At 47.8% G+C, this 25562-nt stretch overlaps 1 protein-coding gene across 1 annotated transcript; it reads right to left on the minus strand.

Moving 5' to 3' along the window:
- Window positions 1-324: 324 nt before the first annotated feature.
- Dhcr24 (24-dehydrocholesterol reductase) lies at window positions 325-23351 on the minus strand. Its single transcript, XM_048351405.1, has 9 exons — window positions 23017-23351; window positions 19730-19885; window positions 14399-14504; window positions 13707-13825; window positions 11735-11998; window positions 8005-8148; window positions 3531-3728; window positions 3007-3185; window positions 325-2895 (listed from the first exon to the last, which is right to left on the minus strand). Exons 1-9 carry the CDS (start codon window positions 23245-23247, stop codon window positions 2742-2744), a joined length of 1551 nt encoding a protein of 516 aa, XP_048207362.1. The 5' UTR covers window positions 23248-23351; the 3' UTR covers window positions 325-2741.
- Between the last annotated feature and the right edge of the window lie 2211 nt (window positions 23352-25562).

The raw sequence follows: 25562 nt of genomic DNA on the forward strand, positions 1-25562 counted from the left end.
TGAAATTCAGCACTTGGGTTCAGAAAGGACATCTCAGTTGGTAACTGTATACCTGTGTCTGAACCCCGGGTCCTTGAGCAAGAAAGGACAAAGCAGCCTGGGAATAGGGCCTACTGGTAAAGTGCTCGCCTCGTATACATGAAGCCCTGGGTTTCATTCCTCAGCACCACATATATAGAAAAAGCCGCAAGTGGTGCTGTGGCTCAAGTGGCAGAGTACTAGCCTTGAGCAAAAAGGAGCCAGGGACAGTGCTCAGGCCCCGAGTTCAAGTCCCAGGATTGGCAACAAAAACAAAAATCAAACAAGAAAGAATAAAGACTAGCGTCCAGGTCAAACTTTATTTTTACAGAAGTGGCAGACCCACAGCCACAGGAGCTTGTGTTCTCGAGAAGGCACAGTACCTGTGGCTGCAAGAGCTCGATAGGGGAGCCTTGTGCCTTTTGGTCTCAATGACCAAAGGGCGGGGAGGGGAGATAAAGATTACACACCACACACGTCCACACCCATCCCACCCTTCTCTTCCCATTCACTAACACCAACAACGCATCCTCCCAGCCCAAGAAAGTGGCCACAACTCTGACCTCATGCAGCCAAGGACCTGGGGCTCTGGAAGGGGAGAGGTTTAATGTTCTTTTCCACACAGCTGGCACCAACCTGAACCCTGCCCAAAGCCACTCCATGGACAGACACGCTGGATCTCAGCTCACCATTCTGGAAGATTGCCTTTCTAGGCAAGATACTACTAGAACCAACCTGTAACCTGAGGCTGGTGTGATCACAACCTTCCAAGCCATAGGTCCTCTACAAAGGGCTGGATTTTGGTTATGGGTCCACGGGAGATATAGGCTGCAGGCATCTCTGGGTATAGCCCCAGTGGATTTGGGATGGAGGCTTTACTGGCAAAATAATGGCATTCTCACTATTGGACTAATCTAGCTCAGGTTAACCACTCATCTACAGCAAGTAGAGTCATCAGTCTAGTACCGAGCCAGGACGCACATGGACCCACTAGCAGAGCCCATGCCAAAATCTGCATGCTCCACAGACTAGAGCAAGGCTTACTTTTTCTTGTCTCTTCCAGAGGCCAAGAGTAAGGGGATTCCTTTGCTTTCCGAGTGCATGAGCACTAATTCTCACAGGACCTGCTTGCTGACACTGCAGCATGAGACCCTGGGTAGTGGGATTCTAAGAGGATTTTGGCACCTGAAGGGACAAGATGGACACTTGCCTGCCAGCCATAGATGAGCCTCTCTGAAAATGGGAATGGGAGCTGGCCCTGGGCTGGAAGAAGGACTGTAAATGATGAACTATCCCTAAATGTCACCTGGATCGTTTATTCTTCCCCAGAATTTCAACGTGAAGAAGGCTTTCCATGAGTCTTGCAACCCTGGTATGTGAAGCAGAAAGGCTCCAGGGAGGTCTGTACCAATGTGACAGGTGAGGAAACTGCAGCTTGCAGGGACAAATGACGTGCCCATGGCCGCACAGCCTGGTGACAGAGCAGGGACCAAAGCCAGGTCCCCTGACTCCAACACATCTATGCTGTGACCAACTTAGCTCAGCTCTTGAATTCCGGCTTCCCTTCCAGGACTCCATTCCCTTTCAGACTGTGGGTTCCCAGCAGGGCAGGGCAGTTCTTAAAGTGAAGTTGCACAAACAACCATGCTTCGGTAGCAAGGCAGAAGGGACTTCAGGAGGTCCCTTCCCCCTGGAACGGAAATGGAGCTAACTTTCTCTGAGCTCAGGATTTGTTAAGGCACTGAAATTAGCTACAGCTGGGGAAGGGGAACAAAAAGGGGGATGAGGGGCAAGAGAATAGCGAAGCTCTTCGCTTCCTGCCCCACAGTGAGCTTCCTAATGGAAGCACGATGTCGGGCGTCACTTTCCCACTTGGTGCTGCCCCCTCCCCATGTGGCAGAGCAGTGCGCATGCCCTACTCTTAAGTGGTGTGGGGGCAATGGGAGGCTGGAGCCAGGAAGAATGAGCCCAGGCCAGGATGTTCCATCTTGAGGTGCCTTCTCCGGGAACAGTAAGCAGAGTGGATGTGCAGATGGCTGGGGCAGCCAGCAGGCCTCAGCATGCAGGAGGAAGGCAGGATGTCACCCAAGGGCAGCAGAAGGAACTTTGGAATGGACCTGGCTTTGGCACAGCACATCGTGGGCCTGCCTGTCTCACACGTGGCCCTCCTGAAATCCAAGAGTAAGAGCGTTCCTTCTCCCTGTGAGGGGCTCTTCTGGCTGACCCTGGCCACGGTACTGCTATTCCAGGGTGCTCCCTTCATCATTCCAGCCAAACCTGTGCACAGGTGACCTAATTTGGGGGAGGGGGAGCTTTCTGGACTCAGCCGTTGAGCCCAAAGTACTTTAGTCAGATGTGATGCTGAAGAGGAAACAATGAAAACAGCTACTGCTTACGGAGCTGTGTGACAGGTGCTTGACTTAGAAGATATCCTGCAAGTAGGAGAGATGAAGGGACTGGGGCACAGAATGGTTAAGTGACTCGCTTAGAGTCACATAGCAAATGAGTAGCTAAACTGGGACCCAGACTCAGAAATGATTCTAAATCCCATGTTCTTTCCACCAGCCTGGGCTATCCCAGAAAATGGGCTTCCCAGAGGCAGGACTGTCAGGTAGGATTTCTGGTGGGGTGCCTTTCTGAAAATGTGGGTCTGAGAAGGCAGCCAAGCTGGAGCAAAGGGAAGACGTGTTCACTTGTCTCTCTCTCCAGGTGACAGGCCCCGGTCAGTGCCTGGCAGCCTTGCAGATCTTGTCATATACCTCGGGAAAGGCCTCCTGGCAGCCGAGCTGCTTCCGAAGCTTATGGTACAAGGAGCCGTCAAACATCTCCCAGAACTCCTCTCTGTTCATGTAGCAGTCGGCATACAGCATCTGGAATCTGCACAGGAAGACATGGACGGGGTAAGGCTACAGGAGGCAGTATCCAGAGAGGAGGTGGGGAGGAGAGAGGGGTGAGAGGTCCCTTGGCAATGCGCCCTGAGTCACTCACCCATGAACGCTCCGCACAAACTTCTCCAGCTGCCTCATGCAGGACCTGGCCTCGAAGTGCTTCACGTGTGGTTCCCCGTAGGCACCAATGTCCACGTATAGCTCTGTCTCGTCTCCCTTGGGGTGCACCAGGCCTGGCTGACTGGGCAGGATGAATGGGCACAGCCAGATGGGGTAGACCTGGAGAGGCCAGGGAGGTGGGCATTGTGGCTTTTACTCCAGTAGGTGACAGGTGTGTGCTCATTCCCTACCACACCCATCTAAAAGGAAGTTTTGCAGCACCCGCTAGGGACCCCTTGGCTGCTCCAGCCCTGGCTGAGACACCCTGATTCCCCCTATGAAGCGCTCACCACCAGGCCCTAAGACCACCACTGAGTAGGTCAGGCCTCTGCAGCACTGGGAGGCCATATTTCATTTTATGGTTCGGCAAACCAAGGCCTGGAGGGCAGGGGTGCCAAGGTGGGTCCCCTAGTTCAGGGAAGAAGGTGTGACTCCCATGGGCCCCTGCCTGCTCGCCCAGCTCACATGGATGTCATTGTGGAAGGTGTTCAGGGCCTGCATCAGGCACTTCATGGGCACCAGCATGTCCTGCACCACGTGGTGCTGCTCGTAGAGCTTGCGTAGGGTCTCGCCCTGGGTCAGCTTCAGGAGGGAGATCTTGGGAGGGACCATCCAGCCAAAGAGGTAGCGGAACACGGGGTTGTTTCCAAAGGGGATGATGTCCTGAAAGACAAAGGGTGGGGATGGGGAGAAGGACCCAAAGGCGGAGTGTCCCCACATGCAAGGGGCTGGAGCCAGATCCTCGTTCCACACTCCACATGAGCACGCCAGATCAGGAGGGCTTGAGAGGACCTGGGACTTCATGCAGGGGACCCGTGTCTCAGCTCTGGCATTTACCAACTGTGATGACCTTGTAGCTAGTTACTTAATTTCTTTGATCTTAGCTTTTTTTATCTATGGAAAGGAACTTAGGAGGCTAATAAGACACTGTGTTCAGTGCCTAGAACAAAATGATAAGGTGGTCATCAATCCTGGTCTCTTTATTGAGGTCAGAATGGCTGGCACAGAGCAGGCATTGAGCAATGAATATAGGGGGGAGATCCTCAGAGAGCTCCAGCCAGTTCCCTAAGGTCAATTAGCAGGGAAGAGCTCCCACTGGGTGGGTGAAATCCGACTCAGGCTCCCCAACGAGCCTGACTTGCTATATTCCTTGCCCAGAGCCTGACCACTTCCTGCCTTCCTCAAAACCCTGTCCTTAAGTTATGAGAAAAGAGCCACCTCTGTCTGCATTGCTGCTTTCCCACCCTGCCCTTTTGTCTGCTCCAGCACAGCTCCTTCCTGGGGCTTCTCTTCCCACGTCCCAAGTGAAGACTTTGACCCCTGGCTCACAATCTTCCAGCTTCAGGTCTTGATGTCAGTCTTCCTGAGTACCACTGTCTCCACAGTTCCCACCGCAAGCATCGCCTTCTGCCCTGCACCTCTAGCTCCCAGTCCCCTGGAGCCCTCACAGCTCCCCTCCCTGCTTGGTTAATTCCTCTGGGACGGCACTTTGGTCCCTCTCATCCTATCACCTGCTCATCCTCCCATGCAGCTACCCACAGCCACACGTAGGCCTCACTGTGAGCTCAGGACGAGTCTCAGCAGCCCCAGTGCAGGCCAGTTGATCCTGGTGTATACCCACGAGTGAATTCTCATGGTTAGTGACAACTGACATATCCTCTCTCCTTGAGCTTTCAGCAATCCTGCCCCAGCTGAAATCACAGCTCCAGTTCATAGAGAAATTACAGGCAATCAGAGGGGAGTACCCACTCCCTCCCATGAGCAAGTCACCCCCTTGTTCCTAGTGACCTTTCCCATTTGTGCAGCTTCCTTCCTATTATGCTTCCACCATATGGCCAGCTCTGCACCTGGCACAAGAGTATCCATCCCCCACTTTCTCCCAACACACCCTCGCAGTCATTCCCCCCACCCCCCCCCAAATAAACAACAACATAGACTCATAACAATGTCTCACCTCTCCCATCTTAAAACTGGCACAGAAATAAGGCATCTTCCCTTGGTCCCACACCCCTTCCCCAGCTCTCTCTCTCCCACTGTCTACAAGCACTGCCTGGGGGGGAGTCTCTTAGACTGCTTCTCCCTATCTCCACCTCCTTGTCTCCCATTGCCTTGAGAACCCTTAGGTCAGTGCTATCTTCCTCAAAGTCACTGATGACTGCTCCAGGGTTAAAGTCCCAAAGGCCATTTCTCTGTCCTCATCTCTCTCAGCACAGGGCATAGTTGCTCATCTTACTTTGTCATCTTCTTTTTTTGTGAGATGGTCATGGGGCTTGAACTTAGGGTCTGGGCACTGTCTCTGAGCTCTTTTGCTCAAGGCAATTGCTCTATCACTTTGAACCACAGCTCTACTTCTGGTTTTCTGGTGGTTAATTAGAGACATGAGTCTCAAGAACTTTGTTGCCCCAGCTGGCTTTGAACCATGATCCTCAAATCTCAGCCTCCTCCTGAGTAGCTAGGATTACAGGTGTGAGCCACCAAGTGGCTAGCTTTTTAAAGAATTTGTTGTTGTTGTTAAAGGTGATGTACAGGGGCTGGGGATATGGCCTAGTGGCAAGAGTGCCTGCCTCATATACATGAGGCCCTGGGTTCGATTCCCCAGCACCACATATACAGAAAATGGCCAGAAGTGGCGCTGTGGCTCAAGCGGCAGAGTGCTAGCCTTGAGCAAAAAAAAAAAAAGAAGCCAGGGACAGTGCTCAAGCCCTGAGTCCAAGCCCCAGGACTGGCAAAAAACAAAACAAAACAAAAAAAGGTGATGTACAGGGGAGTTACAGTTATGTAAGGCAGGTAAAAAGTATATTTCTTTTGGACAATGTCACCCCTTCCCTCGCTCTCTCCCAGTTTCCCCCTCCCATCTCCCCACCCACAAACACTGACAGCACCTTCTTCCACTGGCTCTTCTGCAAAACTGCAGGGCTGGGCTCCCACACCCTTCTTTTCTTATCTGTGCCCATGGTTTTAAATAGCACTTCCTGCTCCGGATGCCCACATTTATATGTGCTGCCTCAATCTCTGCTGAACCCCTTAGTCTGGCATCCCACAGAGAAGCATTTCAAGCAGACATATACCACACCACAACACCACACTGGTGATCCCTTCTCAGCCTCCTCCTCCCATTTCTTGTGGCAGTCAAGGGCATGCTGTCCATCCGGTTCCTGGGCCTGCAACCTTGGACACCTGCCCACAACCAATCTGTTTAAATCTCCTTTCCTCGGTTGACTGTATTTCCCAGGTCTGACACTTCTTCCCTCCCCACAGATCCACTCTTGACAACAGAAATCTTCCTTTCCTCTTCTATTCTCACCCACTCCTACTCAGCTGTCAAACACACACACACACACACACACACACACACACACACACACACACACACTTAAATTGTGCTAGGGTTTGACTTCAGGGCCTTATGCTTGTGCTTGCCAGGCAGGCACTCTATCATTTGGGCCATACTCTCAGCCCACAGATCATCTTTTAAAATAAAAACTAGAGCCAAATCACTTTCTGCTCAAAGTCCCCACTGACTATCTTTTTTTTTTTTTTTTGCCAGTTCTGGGGGCTTGAACTCAGGGCCTGAGCAGTGTCCCTGGCTTCTTTTTGCTCAAGGCTAGCATTCTAGCTCTTGAGCCCCAGTGCCACTTCTGGCTTTTTCTGTGGTGCTCAGGAATCGAACCCAGGGCTTCATGCATGCTAGGCAAGCACTCTACCACTAAGCCACATTCCCAGCCCTCCCACTGACGATCTTTAACACCTTGAATAAGATATAAATCCCTGCCTATTAAAAGAGACATGTGATACAGCCTCTAGCGGCTATCTGGTCTCAATCCACATCATGGCTTTAGCTCATCAGTCCTCTTGCTGCTTTCTAAACACATGTCGTCTGCTGAGAAAACTGCATTGGTAGGTGCCAAGAGTAGAGCAGGAGTCCTGCCTCACACAATATATAAATATCAACCATCTAGAGAAAAAGCTAAAGCATTAAATATAAGAATGGGAACCTTAAAAGCTTAGAGGAAAACAGAGACATAAATCTCCATGAGCTGGCATTTGGTAATAATAGTCTTAAATATGAGATGAAAAATACACACAGCAGAATGAAAAATAGATAAGTTAGACTTCACCTAAATTAAAAATGTACACAGCAAGGGTCACTACCAATGAAGAATGGGAATGGGAAAACACATACAAATCACGTATCTGAAAACTGTCTAGTATCCAGAAGATGTAAAGAACACTTACACATCAACAACAAACAAAAAAAACCAAACAGCCCAGTTAAAAATGGGTAGAAAATTTGAATATACACTTCTCCAAAGAGATAAACAAATGACCAACAAGCACATAAAATGATTCCCAATATAACATTCAATAAGAAACTGTAAACCCAAATCACAATATCACTTCACGTCCCCTATGACGGCTATACTAAAAATGACTTTATAAATCAGGAAATAAGTGTTTTGAAGATGTAGAAAAACCAGCACCCACATATTACTAGTAGAAGCCACTCTGCTAAACATTTCAGCAGTTGCTCATTAAGACACAGAAGTGCCAGTTGTTTCAGCAATTCCACTCCTTAATTTATATATACAGACATTTACACAAATATACATACCATTACTGAAAAAGAGCTGGAAACTGTCCTCGACACTGGGCAGAATCTATCTGCTTGGTGAGGCTGGAAATTTCCTAAGGATGGAGCGGATCTATGTCCTGACTCTACTCCTGACACCTTTGGCCAGTGCTTGGTGCATTCATTGCAGGTGGCCATTCCCCCAGCCCGAAATGAAACAATGGTACAGGAGTTTAAGAAGGTGTTGGGGTCCCCCAGGGCAACATGGTTCTCTTCCCTGAAGAGAGCGAACATGGCTGCAATGCTATCTGCTCTGTTCTCTGCCCAGTGGCCATGAGGAACCAGCAGCACAGGAAAGCTGAGTCTCACCTGGAGCTCCCAGAAGATGCTGCGAGTGTGGCGGTGGTAGTAGTGTCGCAGGGGAATGTATTCGAGGCCCTCCCGGTTTGTCTTCAGGTAGTTCTCCACGTGCTTGAAGAACCAAGGCTTATAGTAATTGCCAATGCTGTTGAGCTGAAATGACAAGACAGTATTGTGATCAGCCCAGAGACACACGCCGGGGCCACCAGGGAGTAACAGATACCAGCTGTTTAGCAATCCTGGCCTTTTCAAAGCTCTGTTGTGTGGATCACTGCTTTTGAGAAAAAAGAAACCCAAAAGCGTTCTTGAAAGCCAGGTGGAGTGAGGCACAGCAGGCGTCTGTAGCAGAGAAGCTCAAAGACTGCAAGTGGTGTGCATGGGTCACACAGCTGGCACCTGGGAGTCCAGGAGCCTTTGTGACCCCTCCCAGCTGGTGCTCCTCCTTGATGAGAACACAGCGTGCAAATGTGAATGGCAGACCCGGTCACAGTGCAGGGCTCTACGCAGGTGAGATTCCCCCTCCTGCCCACACAAGGCCAGCATGGCCAATCTCTCATCACCATCCTCTGCCACAGCATCTCTAAACCAGGCTCCACAGTTCCCTAGGCTCAGCACTCCCTGAAGCCTCCTACACCTGAATGAAGCTCATGGAGGAGCCCACATGCTCCCTGGCACTGGGCCCTTTGCCTAAATCATACACTGAGCCACTGTTATCTTCAGTCTCAAATGGTACAACACCCAACGTGCTGTGTGTCCTGAGCTGACTGAGCTTCTCCTGCCTCAGCACCCTCATCTACAACAAGAATTCTGGGTAGGTGTTCTTGAGGAATTGGGGGGAAGGGGTCATCCGTGGGAAGGGCTCAGGCCTCAGAAATCTGGGAGCACAGCCCCAGGGGCTGCTAGGGCCAGTCCCCCCAGCTGGGTGACCTTAGGCAGGTTACTCTCTGAGCTTGTTTCTTGACAATAAAATAAAGCATAGGAGCTTAGCTTTTTAAGCCTTTTGGATATTAGACACATACACACAGTTAAAAAAAATAAAAACAGTAGTACCGTAGGGAGAGAAGACTGGAAGAATGTTGGGGGGGGGGGCGGTCAGATTGACTGGAATGAATATATTCTATATGTGTGGAATGGTAACAGTGAAATCTCTTCCTGTATAACTAATGTCAGCTAATTAAAAAAAAAAAAGACTACTCATATACTGTGATACTGTACCAAGATGCCTTTTCTTTTCTACTTACAGATAATCTTTTCTTCTTACTTGGCTAATCTTACGCAGGCACCAATTTTTGTACAGGCAAGACAAAACACTGCTTTCCCTAGAACGGCGGGAAAGGCTCAGAGAACAGAGGACACAGCAGAGTACCATGCCTGGCCCACAGTGGCACATAGTACCCTCCGTGGGGCCTGCCCTGCCATTCACCTGCTACACTGTTTGCTGGAACTAGGTAATAACCTTTGCACTCAAGCTCTGCAGACAGCACGTGGAGCTCATCCAGTGCCACTCTCTTGAGAAGCCTCCTCTGGGGTGGCTGGAGAGAAAACTGAGAACTGCAATGGGCCAGGACCTTAGGGCTCAAGCACCTGCTGCTCAAACGTGGCTTTGGTGTGGGTCATATGGGGCCTCTACCTGGTAATGAAAGCAGACTGAAACCCAACAGGAAACAGAGCAACTTGATCTAAGCCAGGTGAGGCCTGGTTGCACTCCTGGCAGAGGCACCTGCTGTAATGAACTTGAGACCCGTGGTACCGCATACAGGTGCCCTTGGTACTCAGACTCGGGAACCACTGGGCCTGAGAAACCCAGGAAACCATAAAGAAGCTGGATCATCTGTCTGTCCCGGGACAGGTGTCAGCTGGGGAAACTGGAGGACACGCAAGCTCCATTTCTGGCCTGAGTACTCCCACAACAAGCTTCCTCTGACAGCTTCTTCTCCTGTCAGAAACGAACCTCATTCCAGACATGGCTGGCACAGAGGGCTTGCAGCCTTCTAAACCAGGATATTTGCCAGCCAGAAGTGCTCCTAAAATGAAATCCCACCCATCCAATGGCATCTACTACTCTTTCCATTGGGTGTCTCAGCCTTGTTCACTGGGCACTGAGCAGGACAACATCTCTGCTACTGAGGCCAAGGAGAACTCAGAAAGCCCTGGGTACTGTGTCTGTCTCCTTGTACAACAGAGAATCTGGTCAGGCATTCAAATTCTGAAAAAGCTATACAAACCCAGCTTCCAATTACTGAGAGAGGGCACCTAACATACCTGATGATAGTGGAATGATGCTGGTGCAGCGGGGGTGGGGACTCCCTTTGATCTCTTCCTTCAGCTTCATACTGTGAAAAGCTCTAATGAAGAACCTTGGAGAGGCCAGCCCATCTCTGGTTTGGATATCCCCGCTAGGTGAGTGGGGGTTGGGGACACACACTGATTATGATTCAGCCCAGGGAAGGACCGAGCACCTGGCCTCCATGTCTAGTGTTACCTGGTTGTTCCAGGACCCCATCTTCCCTCACCTCAGAGCCCTCAGGAACCAAGGCTCATGGATGATTTTAAATTCTAAAAGATGTTATGTGAGGGAACCAGCACTGAGTCAGAGTTAAAAAGGCTGCTCCAGAGCTAGCAAGTACCTCAGTGACAGAGCACTTGCCTACCTAGGGGCAGTTGTAAGGCCTGGGAAGGGGGTCAGTATCTGCTCTGTACTTGCTGTGTATCCTCATCAGTCTCTTTCCCTACCTGAGCCTCCTTCATTTACCTTGAGAGGCCAGGTCCAGATGATTTTCTAGACCTTTCTAATTTTAAATGTTTTAATTACACAAGTGTAGTTCAAGATCCTTTCAGGATGAACATCCTTTTATTCACTAATTCTACTTTAAGATACCTTCAAATTACAGACAGAAGACAAATGATATAATTAAAATAACAACAAAAAAAAAAACCTGGAAGCAACTTAAAATTTCCAAGAGTGGCACAGGACTTCAGTAAGCAACGTGGCACTCTTCAATTCTGTTCTGCAGATATGAAGGCAGACATGAAGCCCATACAACACAACATGGGGAGATACTTTTCACACAAAATCCAGTCCATCTTTAATAAACAATAGATAATGGCAAACTAGAAAACTGCAAATGTGCTCAACTTCACCAGAAACCAAAGAACTAACAAGAGTTAAATAAAAAGAGGCCCTATTTTTAACCTTATCAGATTGGCAAAAATGAGTGATACTACCACGAGAGTTGGCAAGAATGCAGGGAAAGGCTTCTGCCACTTGGCTGTAGGAAATGGGCAGGAGCACAACCCTCCTAGGGTGTCTTACAGTGACTCCCGTCTATAATCCTATCTACTTAGGAAGGTGAGATCTGAGGATTGCAGTTCAAAGGTAGCCCATGCAGGAAAGTCTGCAAGACTCTCATCTCCAATTAACCACCAAAAAGCCCAAAGTGGAGGTGTGATTCAAGTGGCAGAGCACCAGCCTTGAGTGAAAAAGTCAAGACACAGTGCCCAGGTTGTAGGTTCAAGCCTCGGCATACATATAATGGGGCCACTGTAAGAAGATGGTACACCTGTCGAGACAGGTCACATTCCTGGCAAGGGGCAGGAGCAGAGGAGACGGAGGCTTTCATTGTTATCTGAAAGCAGGGTCAGTTGCCTGTATCCCAGGGAGCAGCTTCATTAAAAACTCAGGCCCAACCCACCCCAAACTCTCCCTGACCTTGGTCTGTAGCACCTGTGCCCCGCCTACCTTGGAAGAGTCTACTTCATCTGTCATGACGCCCGTCATGATGACAGCCTCATCCAGGGAGTAGAGCAGTCCTTCTACAAAGTGGTTCTCTGAGCGCTGGGACTCTTGGGTGAATTTGTCACAAATGGCCTCCAGGCCTCTCACTGGTTCAAACCGCAGCTTGACATACTTCTTGGCAGGGATGATACGGATCTCAGCAGCTACCAGGAAGCCCAGAGTCCCACAGGACCAGGGCACGGCATAGAACAGGTCTGAGTTTTCAGACTGTTGAGATAGAATTCATACATGTGGAAGACCTGATGTGGACCCCAGTCCATGGCACTTAGTCAACTGGGGAAGTGGGGACCTCAGCTGAGTTCCCATTCTGTCATCATCTTGCATGATATGAACAAAGACCTTTAACCATCTATACTTAGTTTTTTCCCTTGATCTTTAAGTCAATATCCCCACAACTGCTCACCAAACATGATTGTTCAGCAAAACAGTACCCACCCCTTTCCATCTAGTCACAGCCACTTAAGACAAAGGCTCCCCAAGAAGGAAGCCATGACCAGAACTGCCTAAAGACCCCGGATAGGGGACAAAGAGGCAAGGGATTCTCAGACCAAGCTAAACAAGAGTGAAACCCTTGCTAAGAGTCAGCATAGTAGGAGACATGGGAATGTCTCTGGCTCTTATGAGTCAGAACCTAAGTGGCCATACCTTTCCCACCCTACTAGCTTGTGGGGTCGCCACTCACTCCAACACACAGCTCAGAGAGAGTACTACCCCCTTGAAAGGTAAGGAAAGTCAGTCTCTCAAGAGTGACCTGTTCTTCTAAGGTACCCTAGAAAGTCAGCTGCTCAGGCAAGATGGCTTCACTCTGGATGCAGTGTTCTTCCTTCAGTATCTCCTCTGCTTCCCCACATCCCTGTCCAACTGCAGTGTTTTCTCATTTTGACATCTGTTTCAGGAGGCCACTGCCTTTTCCTTTGGCTTTTCTAATTCAGACTCTTAAGACCTTTTCAACAAATCTATGCCCAGCCATGCATGTCCTCCTCGGGGTGGGCCGCAGGAGGGCAGAGGCTGATCTTGGGAGGTCTGCAGAGGGCCAGCAAAAGCCTCTGGAATAGCAGAACTGGCCCAACCAATGCCTATTTGGGCAACAACTTCATCCCCCTGTTCAGATCACAGAAGTAGTAACCAGTTGGCAACTGCCTGCCAGAATCTGTGCTTGGAGCTTTGCACAAAGAACCTACTTACTCTTCCTGACCATGCATTTGTCAAAGGAGGAGCCTGGGCCTTGATGCAGGCCTTTGTCTGATCTCTGTTGATAATACATCAACAATAAATACATCAATACATCAAAGACAGGGCCCCAGTGTCGGAAAAGCATGCTGAGCAAAAGGGGTCCTCAAGGTCCGTCTAGCCCAGAGCTCCCAAGCGTAGTACCTTTCCCTCACTCTCTGAAAAATCCACTTCAAAAGGATCTTATGTCCCTCCCAACCCAGAAACCCCTTCCATATGCTAGGCCATATCTGAGTGAAGTTAATTAATGTTTTAATTCTGTTCTACTCTTTAGGTAAATTGCCTTAAATGTGTGTGTCCCACTTTGAGTGATAGAATGAGCTTTTATTGTAACAAAGCAGTTCCTCTAATCTTTTATTCACACACCACAACACCTGATATACAGTGTTACCAATGCCTGACTTCTGCACAGGCAGTCTGGTATAGCCCAATGGCGTGACTTTGAGTCCTACCGGTGTGACCTAAGGCAAGTTTATTAACCATCTGTGCTTGAGTTTCCTATCTGTGCAATGTGGATAATAATAGTACTAACCTCATTGGGTGTTGAAGATTAAATGCATTCAGATTAGTGTCTAAGCACATATATCACTCATTTGTTATTATTTGTACAGCCTGAAAAGGTGTACTTGAAATGAGACACACCACAATCCTTAACACCATTGGTATGCTCCATCGCTGAACTCACCGGAGTGCATCTCACAAAGCTGCCATCTGCCAGGACCAGCTCATAGGCGGTGCAGATGTGTTGGAACAGGCCATACTTGTGGGATGATGACTCGATGCCTGTGCCCATGATCAGCCCCCCTGCAGAGACACATGTCAGGCAAAGCCAGCAGCAATGTGCAGGGTGAGGGTGACAGAAATGGGGCAGCTTACTTAGGAGAGAAAGGGCTTTGATGGTAGTTGAGGGCAGGGGTTTGAGTGGATATGCATACCCTCACTGTGGCCAGCTTCAACTTAGCCTGCATGCTCACTTTAAGGAAAACAGAGGTCAATGGGGTAACAGGGAGCTGTGATCCATGGGAAGATGCTTCCCCTTGATAAGAGAAGGATTAGAGTCCACAAATCCTCTGAGAAGAAGGATTAAGTATTCTGTGTGTTCCACAGGTAGAAGTGGCTTATACAAGTCACAGGGAAACGATCTGAGTTGGAAATGAGAAAGTGCTGTTTAATAACAGTGCTGTCTATTCCGGGCTGTTCAGAAATAGAGTAGCAGACAGTGAAAGCCCCATCACTGACCACAGCAGATAAGAGATGGTGACTTTTATCCCTGATGGAAGACTGGCCATCCCTACACCAGACAGAAGATGGCCAAGGCCCTCTCCCTCTGATCCTGGGACCATCTGACTCCCTTGCCCATTAATATGGAGTCCTTACCCACTGTGAGGTCATCAAGTTCGGGCAACACAGGCAAGGTCCAGCCAATGGAGTTCAGCAGAGCAGTCACCTGACCCATGGACACCAAGGGCTCTACACGTACAATCTGTAGATACAGGGAGAGAGATGTCTCAGGAGACCTACTCAGCTGTTGCTCCTTCTAGAACATTATACTGCCTTTGGTTACAGTGAGTGACGAATCAAACCCTATCAAATATCTGATAATAAATATTTAGTCAATTTTTTAGCTCATAGGGGAACTATACATTCAGCTGGGAGGTACAGTAAAAATGAATGAAACAAACATCATCCTATTTTTCAGAATTATTTCTAAAAACATTTCTAATACTCCTATTCTTTTTTTTCTTGCTTTCTTTCTTTCTTTTTTTTTGATATGGGGCAGTGGTTTTCTTTTTGGCCATGCACTCGAAAATTTTGATGTTTTAAGGATGCTTATACATAATGCGTGCATACCACTTTTGTTCTTGGTTTGTAAGTTAATTTTTATAAACTTTAGCTTTTTTATACATAAAACCAACTTTCTAAAGGCTACCTTTGTATTTTTCTCCTGTACCTCTTGAACTTTGACCTCTGCAGCAATAAAGCAGCATTTCTATGAAGCACGTCATTTTTTAAAGAAAAAGAATGCATAGAGTTGTTACATTTTTAAGTGCTGCATTTAAAAGAGACAGTTACTCAGAATTCTCTAGTTTGATTAAATTCTTGCAAAGTATCCCTACTGTAATTTGTGATACAATGCTGTGCCCTAAAGTGATTTTTTTGCTAATAGACAATTTATTATAGCACATCAGCACCATTTCTATTTAGATAATACACCACTACATTCTGTTAATCATTAGGTGTGACTGAATTTTCTTTTGTGGTTATTAAAAATCTCAAATTTCTAAATCTACAGAATAAAAATGTTTCTAATAAAGTAAAATTTTTCCCATGTCTATTTTCTTTTTTTCTAAGTTCAGAAATCTTTTAATCATTTTACTTATTAAAACAGTTATCTACACTTTGTTAGGAATATAAAATGTATCTTGCCTGGGTGTAGGAAAGAGGTGAGGGTGAATGGAGAGAGTACAGGAAGGTCAAAATCATTTATGTAGACATGTGAAAATGGAATGATAAAGCCAACTGATACTAGGTTAGGAAAGGTCTGGGGGATGAAGGAGAGTGACAGAGGGTGTGGAGTCTAATCGAGGTGCATTGTAATGCATCTATGAACATGTTAAAACAAGACCCCCTTGTACAACTAATTGATCCTAATAAAATAAGTAAAATTAAAATGATTTAACAAAAGAAATAACCAAGAAAGTGAGAGGTAAATAAAAAGGGACTAGATGATATAGGGCTATACATAATTTTATGCTAGTACTGGGCTTTGGACTTAGGGCTTCATGCTTACTTAGCTAGTGCTCTACTACTTGAGCCACTCCTCCAGCCCAGATTTTTGCTGGTTACTGCCTGGGCTGGCTTTGAACTTTGATCCTCCAGGTCTCAGTCTCCTGACTAGCTAGAATTATAGGAATGAGCCCAGCTATTATGTATGTTTTATTTAATATATTATACACACATAAATATACTCACACATACATGTAACAGTTGTCTTTTTTTGCCCTCAATTTAGCATTTTGTTATGACCATTTCCTCTTTTATCATGAAGTATGGCAGTACACATCTGTAATGCCAAGATGGGAGGCTGAGGAGGATGGAGAGTTCAAGGCCAGCTTAGCCTACATAGTGAAACCCTATCTCATAAACAAACAAAAACCCATATAAGTATTTGAGCTGGGGGAAAATAAAAGAGCACAGACTGTCACTCAAACACTGCTTAGAAGAAAAAGTACAGCACTAAACATCTATATTGGAGGGGAAAAATAAAAGAAAAATAAATGGTTTACACCCTTTGCATTGGTAGTATTAGCTACTTGGGAGGCTGAAAATGTTGGGATTGAAGTGGGAGGCCATCTAGGGCCTATAGGTCTTGGGAACCCTTTCCCATAAAGAACTGGATGTGTGGGCTCATAGTTGTTATCCTAGCTAGCAGGAAGCCTAACACAGGTGGGTTACATCAGGTATGCCTGGTGAGAAATGAAACACCATTTGAAATTAAAGAACAAAAATCAGGCTATAGATGTGACTCAGAACAAGAGTGCCTACTTAGCAAGTATAAGGCCACAAGCTCAAACCTTAGCATGGCAAAAATGGAAAACCAACAAACAAAACTACCAAAAGGGGCTGGCTCTACCAATTGTTCAGATAACAGAATGATTGCTTTGTTTGCCCAAGACCCTGGGTTTCATCCCCCAGCACTGCAAAAAAAAATAGAAAATTAAACTCAAGAAAAAATGAGATTAAGGAAGATCACAGCAGAAATCAATGAAGTAGAAAAAAAATCAATGAAATTAAATGCTAGTTCTTGAGAAAATGAGTAAAACTGATTAGCATTAGACTGATAAGGGACAGCAGAATCAAGTGACCAGCCTCAGCTCCAGAATGACCTGCCACAGCTCCAGATGCCACAGGTGTTAAAAGGGCAACGTGGGAATGTGCCAGAGTATGTTGATAAAACTGCAACCTAGTGAGCAAATGTCTCTGAGACCAAAGTTCACCAAAGAATAAACAAATCCCAAAATGCTGATTTGTAGTTTAAAAAATTGCTCACAAAGGAAACTCTAAGCCCAAGTAGTTTCACTTTATGTTGTCCTTAAAATTTCTAGAAGAAGAATCTTTATGACATTAGATCGAGCAGAGATTTCTTTTTCTTTCTTTCTTTCTTTTTTTTTTCTTTTTTGCCAGTCCTGGGCCTTGGACTCAGGGCCTGAGCACTGTTCCTGGTTTCTCTTTTTGCTCAAGGCTGGCACTCTGCCATTTGAGCCACAGCGCCACTTCTGGCTGTTTTCTACATATGTGGTGTTGAGGAATAGAACCCAGGGCTTCATGTATACGAGGCAAACACTCTTGTCACTAGGCCACATTCCCAGCCCCTGAGCAGAGATTTCTTAAATACAACATCAAAAGCATGAGGTACAAAAATAGCTAACTGAATTTTATCAGAATTAAAAATTCGTTGTTTCCATAAGACAAGTCACGCAACCTAATTAAAAACAAAACTAGCAAAAGGGCTCACCCAAGAAGAGAGACAAATGGCATATGTGCACAGAAGAAGGTAGTAATATTTTTGTTCACGTGGGAAATGTAAACTAAAAGATAATACACATCTGTTACAATGGCTGGAATCTAGAGTAACTGCGCAGCTGAATTCAGGACAACACAGACCAAAGGGAACTCACATTACAGGTGGGAATGCGAAATGCTGCAACCACTTAGGAAAACAATGGGGTGATTTCACTAGAAGTCATACACCTATCATGTGACTCAGCCATTCTACTCCATTCCCAAAGTCTCTTTATGTCTCCAGGCATTTTATTCATAATAGCCTCAAAATGCAAACAAGTGTCCACTAGCAGGCAAATGGATAACCGAACTGGTACATCCTCCCAAAGGAATACAATTCAGAAAAATAAAGAGTATTTAGTATTGATATTGCTTCAATGTGGACAAATCTGAAAATCACTACTAAAGAACCCATATATACTGCATGATTCCAATTATATCAAACTCTAGAAGCTAATTTACAGCAACAGAAAGCAGATCACTGCTTGCCTAAGGATGAAGGGGAACAGCAGGAAGGAATTAACAGGTGGCAGGAGAAAACTTTTGGGGATGTTGGGTTATGATTAATTTTCCTTGATTCTAGTAATAGTATCTCAGGTAGGCACTTGTCAAAGGTATTACTCAGCTGGCTGCTCATTTCTTTTTTATTTGTAGGTTGTGGGACTTGAACTCAGGGCCTGGGAGCTATCCCTGAGCTCTTCAGCTCAAGGCTAGCACTCTACCACTTTGAGCCAGTGCCACTTCTGGTTTTCTGGTGGTTAATTGGAGATAAGAGTCTTATGGACTTTCCTGCCTGGGCTGGCTTTGAACTGTGATCCTCAGACCTCAACTTCCTGAGTAACTAGGATTATAGGTGTGAAGCACCAGCACTCGACATGGCTACCCCTATTGACACTGTTTTAGTTTAGTTTTTTTTTTTTTTAACTATATACCAAGTAAACATTAGCAAAGCTGAATGGACTAAAATAGTAAAAAACTGTTTAAAAGAGAGGGGAAAGCGAACAAAGAGTAATATAGACAAGAGTAAATTTGATCAGATTACATTTTATGCATCTATGTAAATATCATAATGTAACCCTTTTGTATATTTAATTTATGCTAATTTAAAAAAAAACAAAAAACCTGTTGGGCTTTTTTTTTGTTAGTCCTGGGCACTGTCCCTGAGACTCTTTTTGCTCAAGGCTACCACTTCAGCCACAGTTCCACTTCTGGCCTTTACTGAGTACTTTATTGGAGATAAGAGTCTCATGGGCTTTCTTGCCCAAGTTGGCTTTCAACCGTGATCCTCAGATCTCAGCCTCCTGAATAGCTAGGATTACAGGTGTGAGCTACCGGTGCCCAGCTCAAACCTATTTTTTTTTTTAAGGCAGAAATTAAGTAACTTTACCAAAGCCTCATAGTAAAAATGAAGTGCTAGCAAGTAGATTTATCATTCATAATAACTTCCTATGTTGAACATTTCATTATCTTCAGAGAAAAATCAAGGTGTAGCCAGGTATGGTAGCACAGGCCTGTAATCTCAGCAGTCTGAAGGCTGAGGCAGGAAGATTGCCAGTTTAAGGACATCTTGGGTTACCCAGTGAGTTCCAGGGCAACCTTGGCTATGAAGTGAGACCCCGTCTTAAACAACAACAAAAAATAACAATAAAAGAAAGGAAAAAAAATAAGTGATACCATCTCTCTGTGTTGAGAATCTTTAAGTACATTTAAGCCAAATTCTAAGTAGAATTATTAGATGAACCAAAGAGTATGCATTTTGGGGGCTATTCAACAAGTGAGTCTCTAGGATGCTTGCAAGAAGATCCCCTCTCCTGGTCACCTTTGTAGCTGGCTTTTTGCCAGCAGACTTCCTTACCAGGAACGGCTAAATAAGTTCCCCTTTGTTTCTCATTTCAGCCTGGTTTTCCATCCTTGACTATTTGCACATAAATGAAGAGTCAAAGAATCCCCTGGGCTCTCACTGGCCTGTCTGGTGGATGTGGCTGTGGGGGTTGAGAACACAGCAGTGTGGGGCAGAGCCTCCCCTGATGACCATGGGTCTTGGTCCATTCTGGGCTGCCTGTGCTGAACTCATCTTGCTCTTAACTCCTCCCAGTACAGCAGTGCTTGCCCTCCTCCTAGGGCCAGAAGATGACACACTCTCACCTGCTTCTTGGTGTCCACCTCCAAAATGTCCATCAGGTTGATCATGATGTTTTTGTGTGTCTTCTTGTACTTGCCAACCCGCAGAGAGACAGTGAGCCAGCCGGGGCGACCCGTGCACATGAAAGTCTTGCTGCCCTGCTCCTTCCATTCTCGTACCTGTAACATTGGAACATGGCCAAGGTGGCCCCGTCAGGAACCCTAGAGCAGCTTGAAGCCCTTCTTTCAGGGAGAGGGAGCTGGAAGAGATGCCTCCACTTAGGCCCTGCAAGGTAAGGCAGTTATCTTCCCTGCTGATAAGACTGATAAGACAGATGAGCCAACCTGTTGCACTACCACAAAGTAATAACCACAGGATCAGTGTGTTTTGAAAACATTATCTTAGAAGTATAAGGAAGATTTTTCAAAGATAATAATCATTCTACCCTCCCCTCCCCTCAACTGTGCTTAGCACCTATCTACACTGGCTTGCTAGTTCTTACAGCAATCCTAGGAGGCTGGGTGATCCCTTTTCCAGAGAGGAAACTCAAGAGGCAAAAATAACTGCTCAACCAAGGTCAGGCTGACAGAGCCCAGATTTACAGCTAGGATGGTAAGCACAGGCCCAGAAGGCAGATAAGCTTACAGTCAGTCACAGAAGAATGGCTAACACCTATTAAGACTGATTCTGTGCCAAACTCTGTTCCAAGCATTGGCATGTGCTAACTCTTGCACCATTCAAACAGGTAAGAAGGGACAGGGAAGAACCACAAGTCAAGGGAAGGCACACTGTTGGCAAAGCCTTGATTGTAGGCAAGAAGGACACAGAACACAGAACTAAGGGCACAGGGTCAGAAACCCAAGCAGAGGCACTCTGTCCATGCAGAAAGGGACAAGGGCAGCAAAGGGAAGGAGGGGGTGTATCTGTAGTTCTCATCTATGAGCATCCATTCCTTCTTCTGCTTCTAACAACCCAGGTTCCTTTGATTAGACGGAGGCTGATTCTCCTTCACCCCAGCAGGCAGGCACATAAGACAAGGTCTGCTGCAATCCTTTTGCTAAATTAACTATTTGGGTTATGGCCTGAGTCCACGACAATGAGACTCGTTCCAGATACTCTCTTTACTGGAGTGGCTAAACTAGCTAAACCTAAGCCAAAAACAAGGGGTCTCCTGGCAATGAAAACCCAGAGAAAGCAGAGTCAGGACATGGCAGATGGAGGAAAGATGAAGATAGGGATCCTGGATACAGTCATGCCTGAGCCATTTTTATTCCTGGACTTTTTATTCTAGAACCTGAGCCAGCAAAGCCCCTTTTATATCAAGCCAGTTTAAATTAAGTTTCTATCTTTGCAGCCAAGAGTCTTGTTAAATACTGGTCAGGCAAGCTGCTCAACACAGGGAAGGGCTTTCCTAAGATCAGATGCTGACGACTGTCAGCAGGAAGTAGAGGTTATTTAAGGTGCAGGGTAGAGATAGGAAGAGAGAAGGGATTCCTGTGAGTTGGGGCTTAAGGGTAAAGGGTGGGACTCTATGACCATGTAGGCCTGGCCTTGCCCAAGTCTGCAGAAGTGTGAGGGAGTGGATGCTGTATTCAAGCTTAAGGGTGGGTAGGCAGTGGGTAGAAGCTATAGAGCTTGAAACACTGCACTGGATCCTGATGGGAGATAAGCAAGATTGGGGCAGAGTGAAGATCAAGGACAACCACATAGCTTTAGGATGTGTAGGCCAAAGAGGTAGGGAAAGCCTAGCAAAAGGGCAATTTGTCAGACAGGTATCATAACTAGGCATGCTACGCATGAAGCAACAGAACCAAGCTTGCAAGGTGGAAGAGATGGAGAAGGAAAAACAAGTAAATGAGGAGAGTTCAGGCTCTGAACTCAAGCTAACCTGAGTTAGCCACATTTATGAGCTAAGGTCCTAGGCTTGAACTTCACTCTTTCCCATTAGTACAACAGGTATAATTTGTACCAGGATAGCTGTGAGAACTATAGCTAATGACAGTCAGGGGCCCAGGGTAGTTTCAGGGTAGGGGGTGGGCTGTCTAGACCCCTTGTTTTTTTTTGTATACAGTGAGTCCTGTTTCACTTAGGTTAATAAAGAGCTCACTAAGCTGTCTTTAGCCAGAGGTGAATCAGTAAAAGTCTCTGCTGTGAGGGATTGGTCTAATTGAGCCAAGGCAGGGAAGCAATAGGTTGATAGTCTGAAAGGGGTGGGGGGAAGGCAGGCAGATAGAGGATCTAAATTAACCAGTACAAGAGCTAAGAAAGGAGGATGCCAATGGAGAGGGAAGGCAGGTTGAGCTCTGAAAGCATGGGTTGTTAGCTGCAAACCTCAAGTGCAAAGCACTTCCAGGGCTGCATTCGCCACCCACCAGGCCAATCCTGTGGGGTGCTTTCTGCATCCATCACCAGGATCTACTGTGTGATACACTGAGGCGGGAGAATAAACAGGCTGCTCCACCTGCCTGGCAGGTGGCAGCAGGAAACACAAGCTCTAGGCAACCGGATGCCAAAAGACAGGAACATAAGGAGAGATCGAGGAAGCCAAGAAACCACGCAGGCCCCAAGCCCATGCCAGCACGGGAATGTGGCGATGGATCCTTTGCTATCGGCTCCGTGGGCACCAGCAATCAGGGAGTACGTGTGGTTACTGGGCTATGGGTTACTGCATTTGTGAAGAGTGAGCCCTCTGACAGCCATCCCAGGCTGGATTCTACTTTCTTGCTTTCATCCTCTACCCCAAATAGCAGCTTGCTGCTACAACATGAACTTGAACGGCCAACCTGGCATCAAGGCCCCTCTGCAATCTAGCGCCAAGTTATGTTCCAATCTTCTTCTTTTGGGTGCCTTTACTTCTCCCCACCCTTCCCTTCCCTGCCTTTGCTCACTTACACCAGTCTCTCGCGTGAGACACCTTCCCCAGCCCTTTCCCCCACTTCCCAGGTTCACCTACCGGAAGCCTTTCCGCCTCAGGAATGCCAGAGCCAGGGAGTGTTACCTGACAGTCCTCTCCTCGCTCCACCCCTCCTGGGGTGCGCAGATCCCGCACTTGCCGTGCGCATACCGGAGCACTGTTTCGTCGCCCCAGTGTCTTTGCTTATTCGGTTTCCGCCGAGGCAACCCTCCAGCCCCCAGCTCCCGCGCCTTCACACGTCGCTCGGTCGGTGGCAACCCCTCTCCAGCCCCAGCTCCTTCGCCAGGAGCTGCCCCCAACCCCCTCACCCGGCCGCCCGCATCGCAGCGCACGTGCCGGCCGGGGTCGCCGTCCCCGCGCACGCCGCCGCACCGCCGGGGCCCCGCCGCAGCTCACCTGCTTCTGGATGTCCCGCACACGCTGCTCGTGCAGGCGCGGTGCGCTGCTGAGCTTGAACACCACCCAGGCGCGCACGTAGTAGTAGATGTCGAAGATGAGCGAGAGCGGCAGGAGGAAGAGGCACACGAACACCCAGCGCTGGTGGATGAGCACGAACTCCAGCCCCTTCACACGCACCCAGAGCAGGAAGAGCAGCGCGCACACCGCCAGCGACACGGCGGGCTCCATGCTGCCGCGCGGGCCCGCGCAGCTCGCCAGTCACCGTCGTCCGCGCCGCGCCCGGCTCCACTCCGCGCCGGCCGCGGCCTCCCGGGGAGTCTGGGGTAGCCCGCCGCCTTGCGATTGGCTCAGGTCGCCAAGGTTCGGTGGGCCGAGACCCTGGAAGTGACCAATAGCAAGCCGCGCCGAGGATCGGACCAGGAACACGCGGCTCTCATTGGCTACCGGAGCCCTGTCGCTCCACCCTCTTCTCGCAGACGCGCGCGAGGAGGGGCTGACCCGGGCCGGGGGTGCTGCTGGGGTCGGCGGATCCTGGGGCGCTGAGGGGCTCGGGCGTGGGGGCTCGGGCTCCACGGTGTTTCCCGGGCCGCCTGCGGGGCCGCTCCTCCGCTCTCCCTCAGTAGCGCCCCCCAGAGACGCGCGCTGAGCGGTCACACATCGTGTTACCTCCGGTGGGTTGGTGGCGCGATGGTCTCTGAGTGAAACTTGACCCGACGGGTCACACCACCCCCTCCCGGCCTGCACGGCCCCAGGGGCAACATTTTCCTTTTTCGCGGCTTTTTCCATAAATCTATTCTAGCTCACCAGTTGTACAGGATGGTGGGGTCATGAATCCCATTTTAGGAAGTAGCCCACCAGACAGGTGACAAACTCCAGCGTGTGTGTGTGTGTGTGTGTGTGTGTGTGTGTGTGCCCCTTTTTCACTCCAAGATGGCCCTCAGATACAGAGTATCTGAGGAGTTTCCTGAGTTAGCTTCCTTTGAACCACGATCCTCAGATCTCAGAATTCCAGAGGATTTCTGGAACTTAGAGGCAACCTCTGGATGTATTCTCCCCTCCCCCCCCCACCCCGTGGGAAGAGCTGGAAGAGAAGGAAGGAGAGAGGGAGGGAGGGAGGGAAGGAATAGCGACTGGTGTAGTAAACCCACTACACCAGTGGTGCAAATCTTGGGAAGGGACAGGTGGTCCTGGCCTAGCCTGGCATTCAGGCTACTGTGCCCAACTGAAACTTCTGTCTACGGCCCTTTGCACTTACGAAACTATAGAAAGCCTTTGATATGCTTTATTTTTGAAACCAAACATGACATATTGGAACCTTCTCTGTTTCCCTTGCTTGTTCCTTTTCCACCTTTGTCTCCATGTTGTGGGTTTAAGAGGGTCATAACTTTTTTTTTTTTTGGTCAAGCTGATGCCTCTTCCCCGCCCCCCCTCTTTTTTTTTTTGGCCGGGGCCTTGGACTCAGGGCCTGAGCACTGTCCCTGGCTTCTTCCCGCTCAAGGCTAACACTCTGCCACTTGAGCCACAGCGCTGCTTCTGGCCGTTTTTTCTGTATATGTGGTGCTGGGGAATCGAACCTAGGGCCTCGTGTATCCGAGGCAGGCACTCTTGCCACTAGGGTATATCCGCAGCTATATCCCCAGCCCCTCTCTTTCCCTTTTTAAAAGAGCTTAACATTAGCCAGCCTGAAAGTCAACTCAGGCCATCTCTAAAGAAAGCTACCTTTTTAACACTTCTCCTTCAAGTGGTAATGAAATAAATGCACCAGTGCCATAACTCTTTAGCAGTGTTATGCAGTTGTCTCTCTTTGTGTCTCTCACAGCCACAGATTGAGCTTTAAAGCAAACAGTGTCTCATTGACCTTTGTTTCCAGCTCCTGTCATGGTGCTTCATGCATCACAAATGAATCAGAGTGTGTTGACCAATTCAAATATTCAAAAAACACTAAGCCCAAAGAAATCTGCAATAGGCTTCTTTGCCTTGGAACTTAGTTGGCTGTTCAGTGTAAAGTTAGGATGTGTGGTAATCTAGACATTAAGGTCCAACTTAAAATTTAATGAAAGTTGAGTGTTTTATACAAGAAATGGTGGAAATTACCAGTGATTGAGGTAATGGGGAAGAAAATGATGAGACCCACAAAAGTAAATAACTGTTTTGGGGGGGAAAGACTGTTAAGTAAGAAAAGGAATGACACTGAGTATAGTGGCTCCCACCCAAAACCCCAGCTCTTCTGAAGGCAAAGATTAGAGAATTGAAGTTCAAGTTCAGACCAGGCAGAAGGTTAGTGAGACCTCATTTCAATAAGTCAGATATAGTGGCACAATGCCTGTCATCCTATCTACATAGGAGGCCATAGGGAGGATAATCGTGTCTAAAGCTGGTCCTGGGCAAAACTTAAGACCTTTTCCCCCCAGAAAACACTAAAGCACAAGAAGAGTTGGGGTGTGATTTAGAGGTGGAGCACCTGCCTAGCAAGAGTGAGGTCCTAAACTCAAGCACCAGAAAGTAAGGAGGGAGGACAGGAAGGAAAGAAGGGAAGAAGGGAA

The sequence above is a fragment of the Perognathus longimembris genome, chromosome 7 (genome assembly GCF_023159225.1).
Source record: "Perognathus longimembris pacificus isolate PPM17 chromosome 7, ASM2315922v1, whole genome shotgun sequence".
In the NCBI taxonomy this organism is placed as follows: domain Eukaryota; kingdom Metazoa; phylum Chordata; class Mammalia; order Rodentia; family Heteromyidae; genus Perognathus; species Perognathus longimembris.

Bases quoted from the DNA above. Each gene is read 5' to 3' on its own strand.
- Dhcr24 (XM_048351405.1), bottom strand. From the start codon at position 23,247: ATGGAGCCCGCCGTGTCGCTGGCGGTGTGCGCGCTGCTCTTCCTGCTC. The intron at 11,999-13,706 runs GTGAGTTCAGCG...CTATCTCAACAG, and splicing joins GCTTTGTGAGATGCACTCCG to TCTGAAAACTCAGACCTGTT. The intron at 3,729-8,004 runs GTGAGACTCAGC...TTTGTCTTTCAG, and splicing joins GCATCTTCTGGGAGCTCCAG to GACATCATCCCCTTTGGAAA.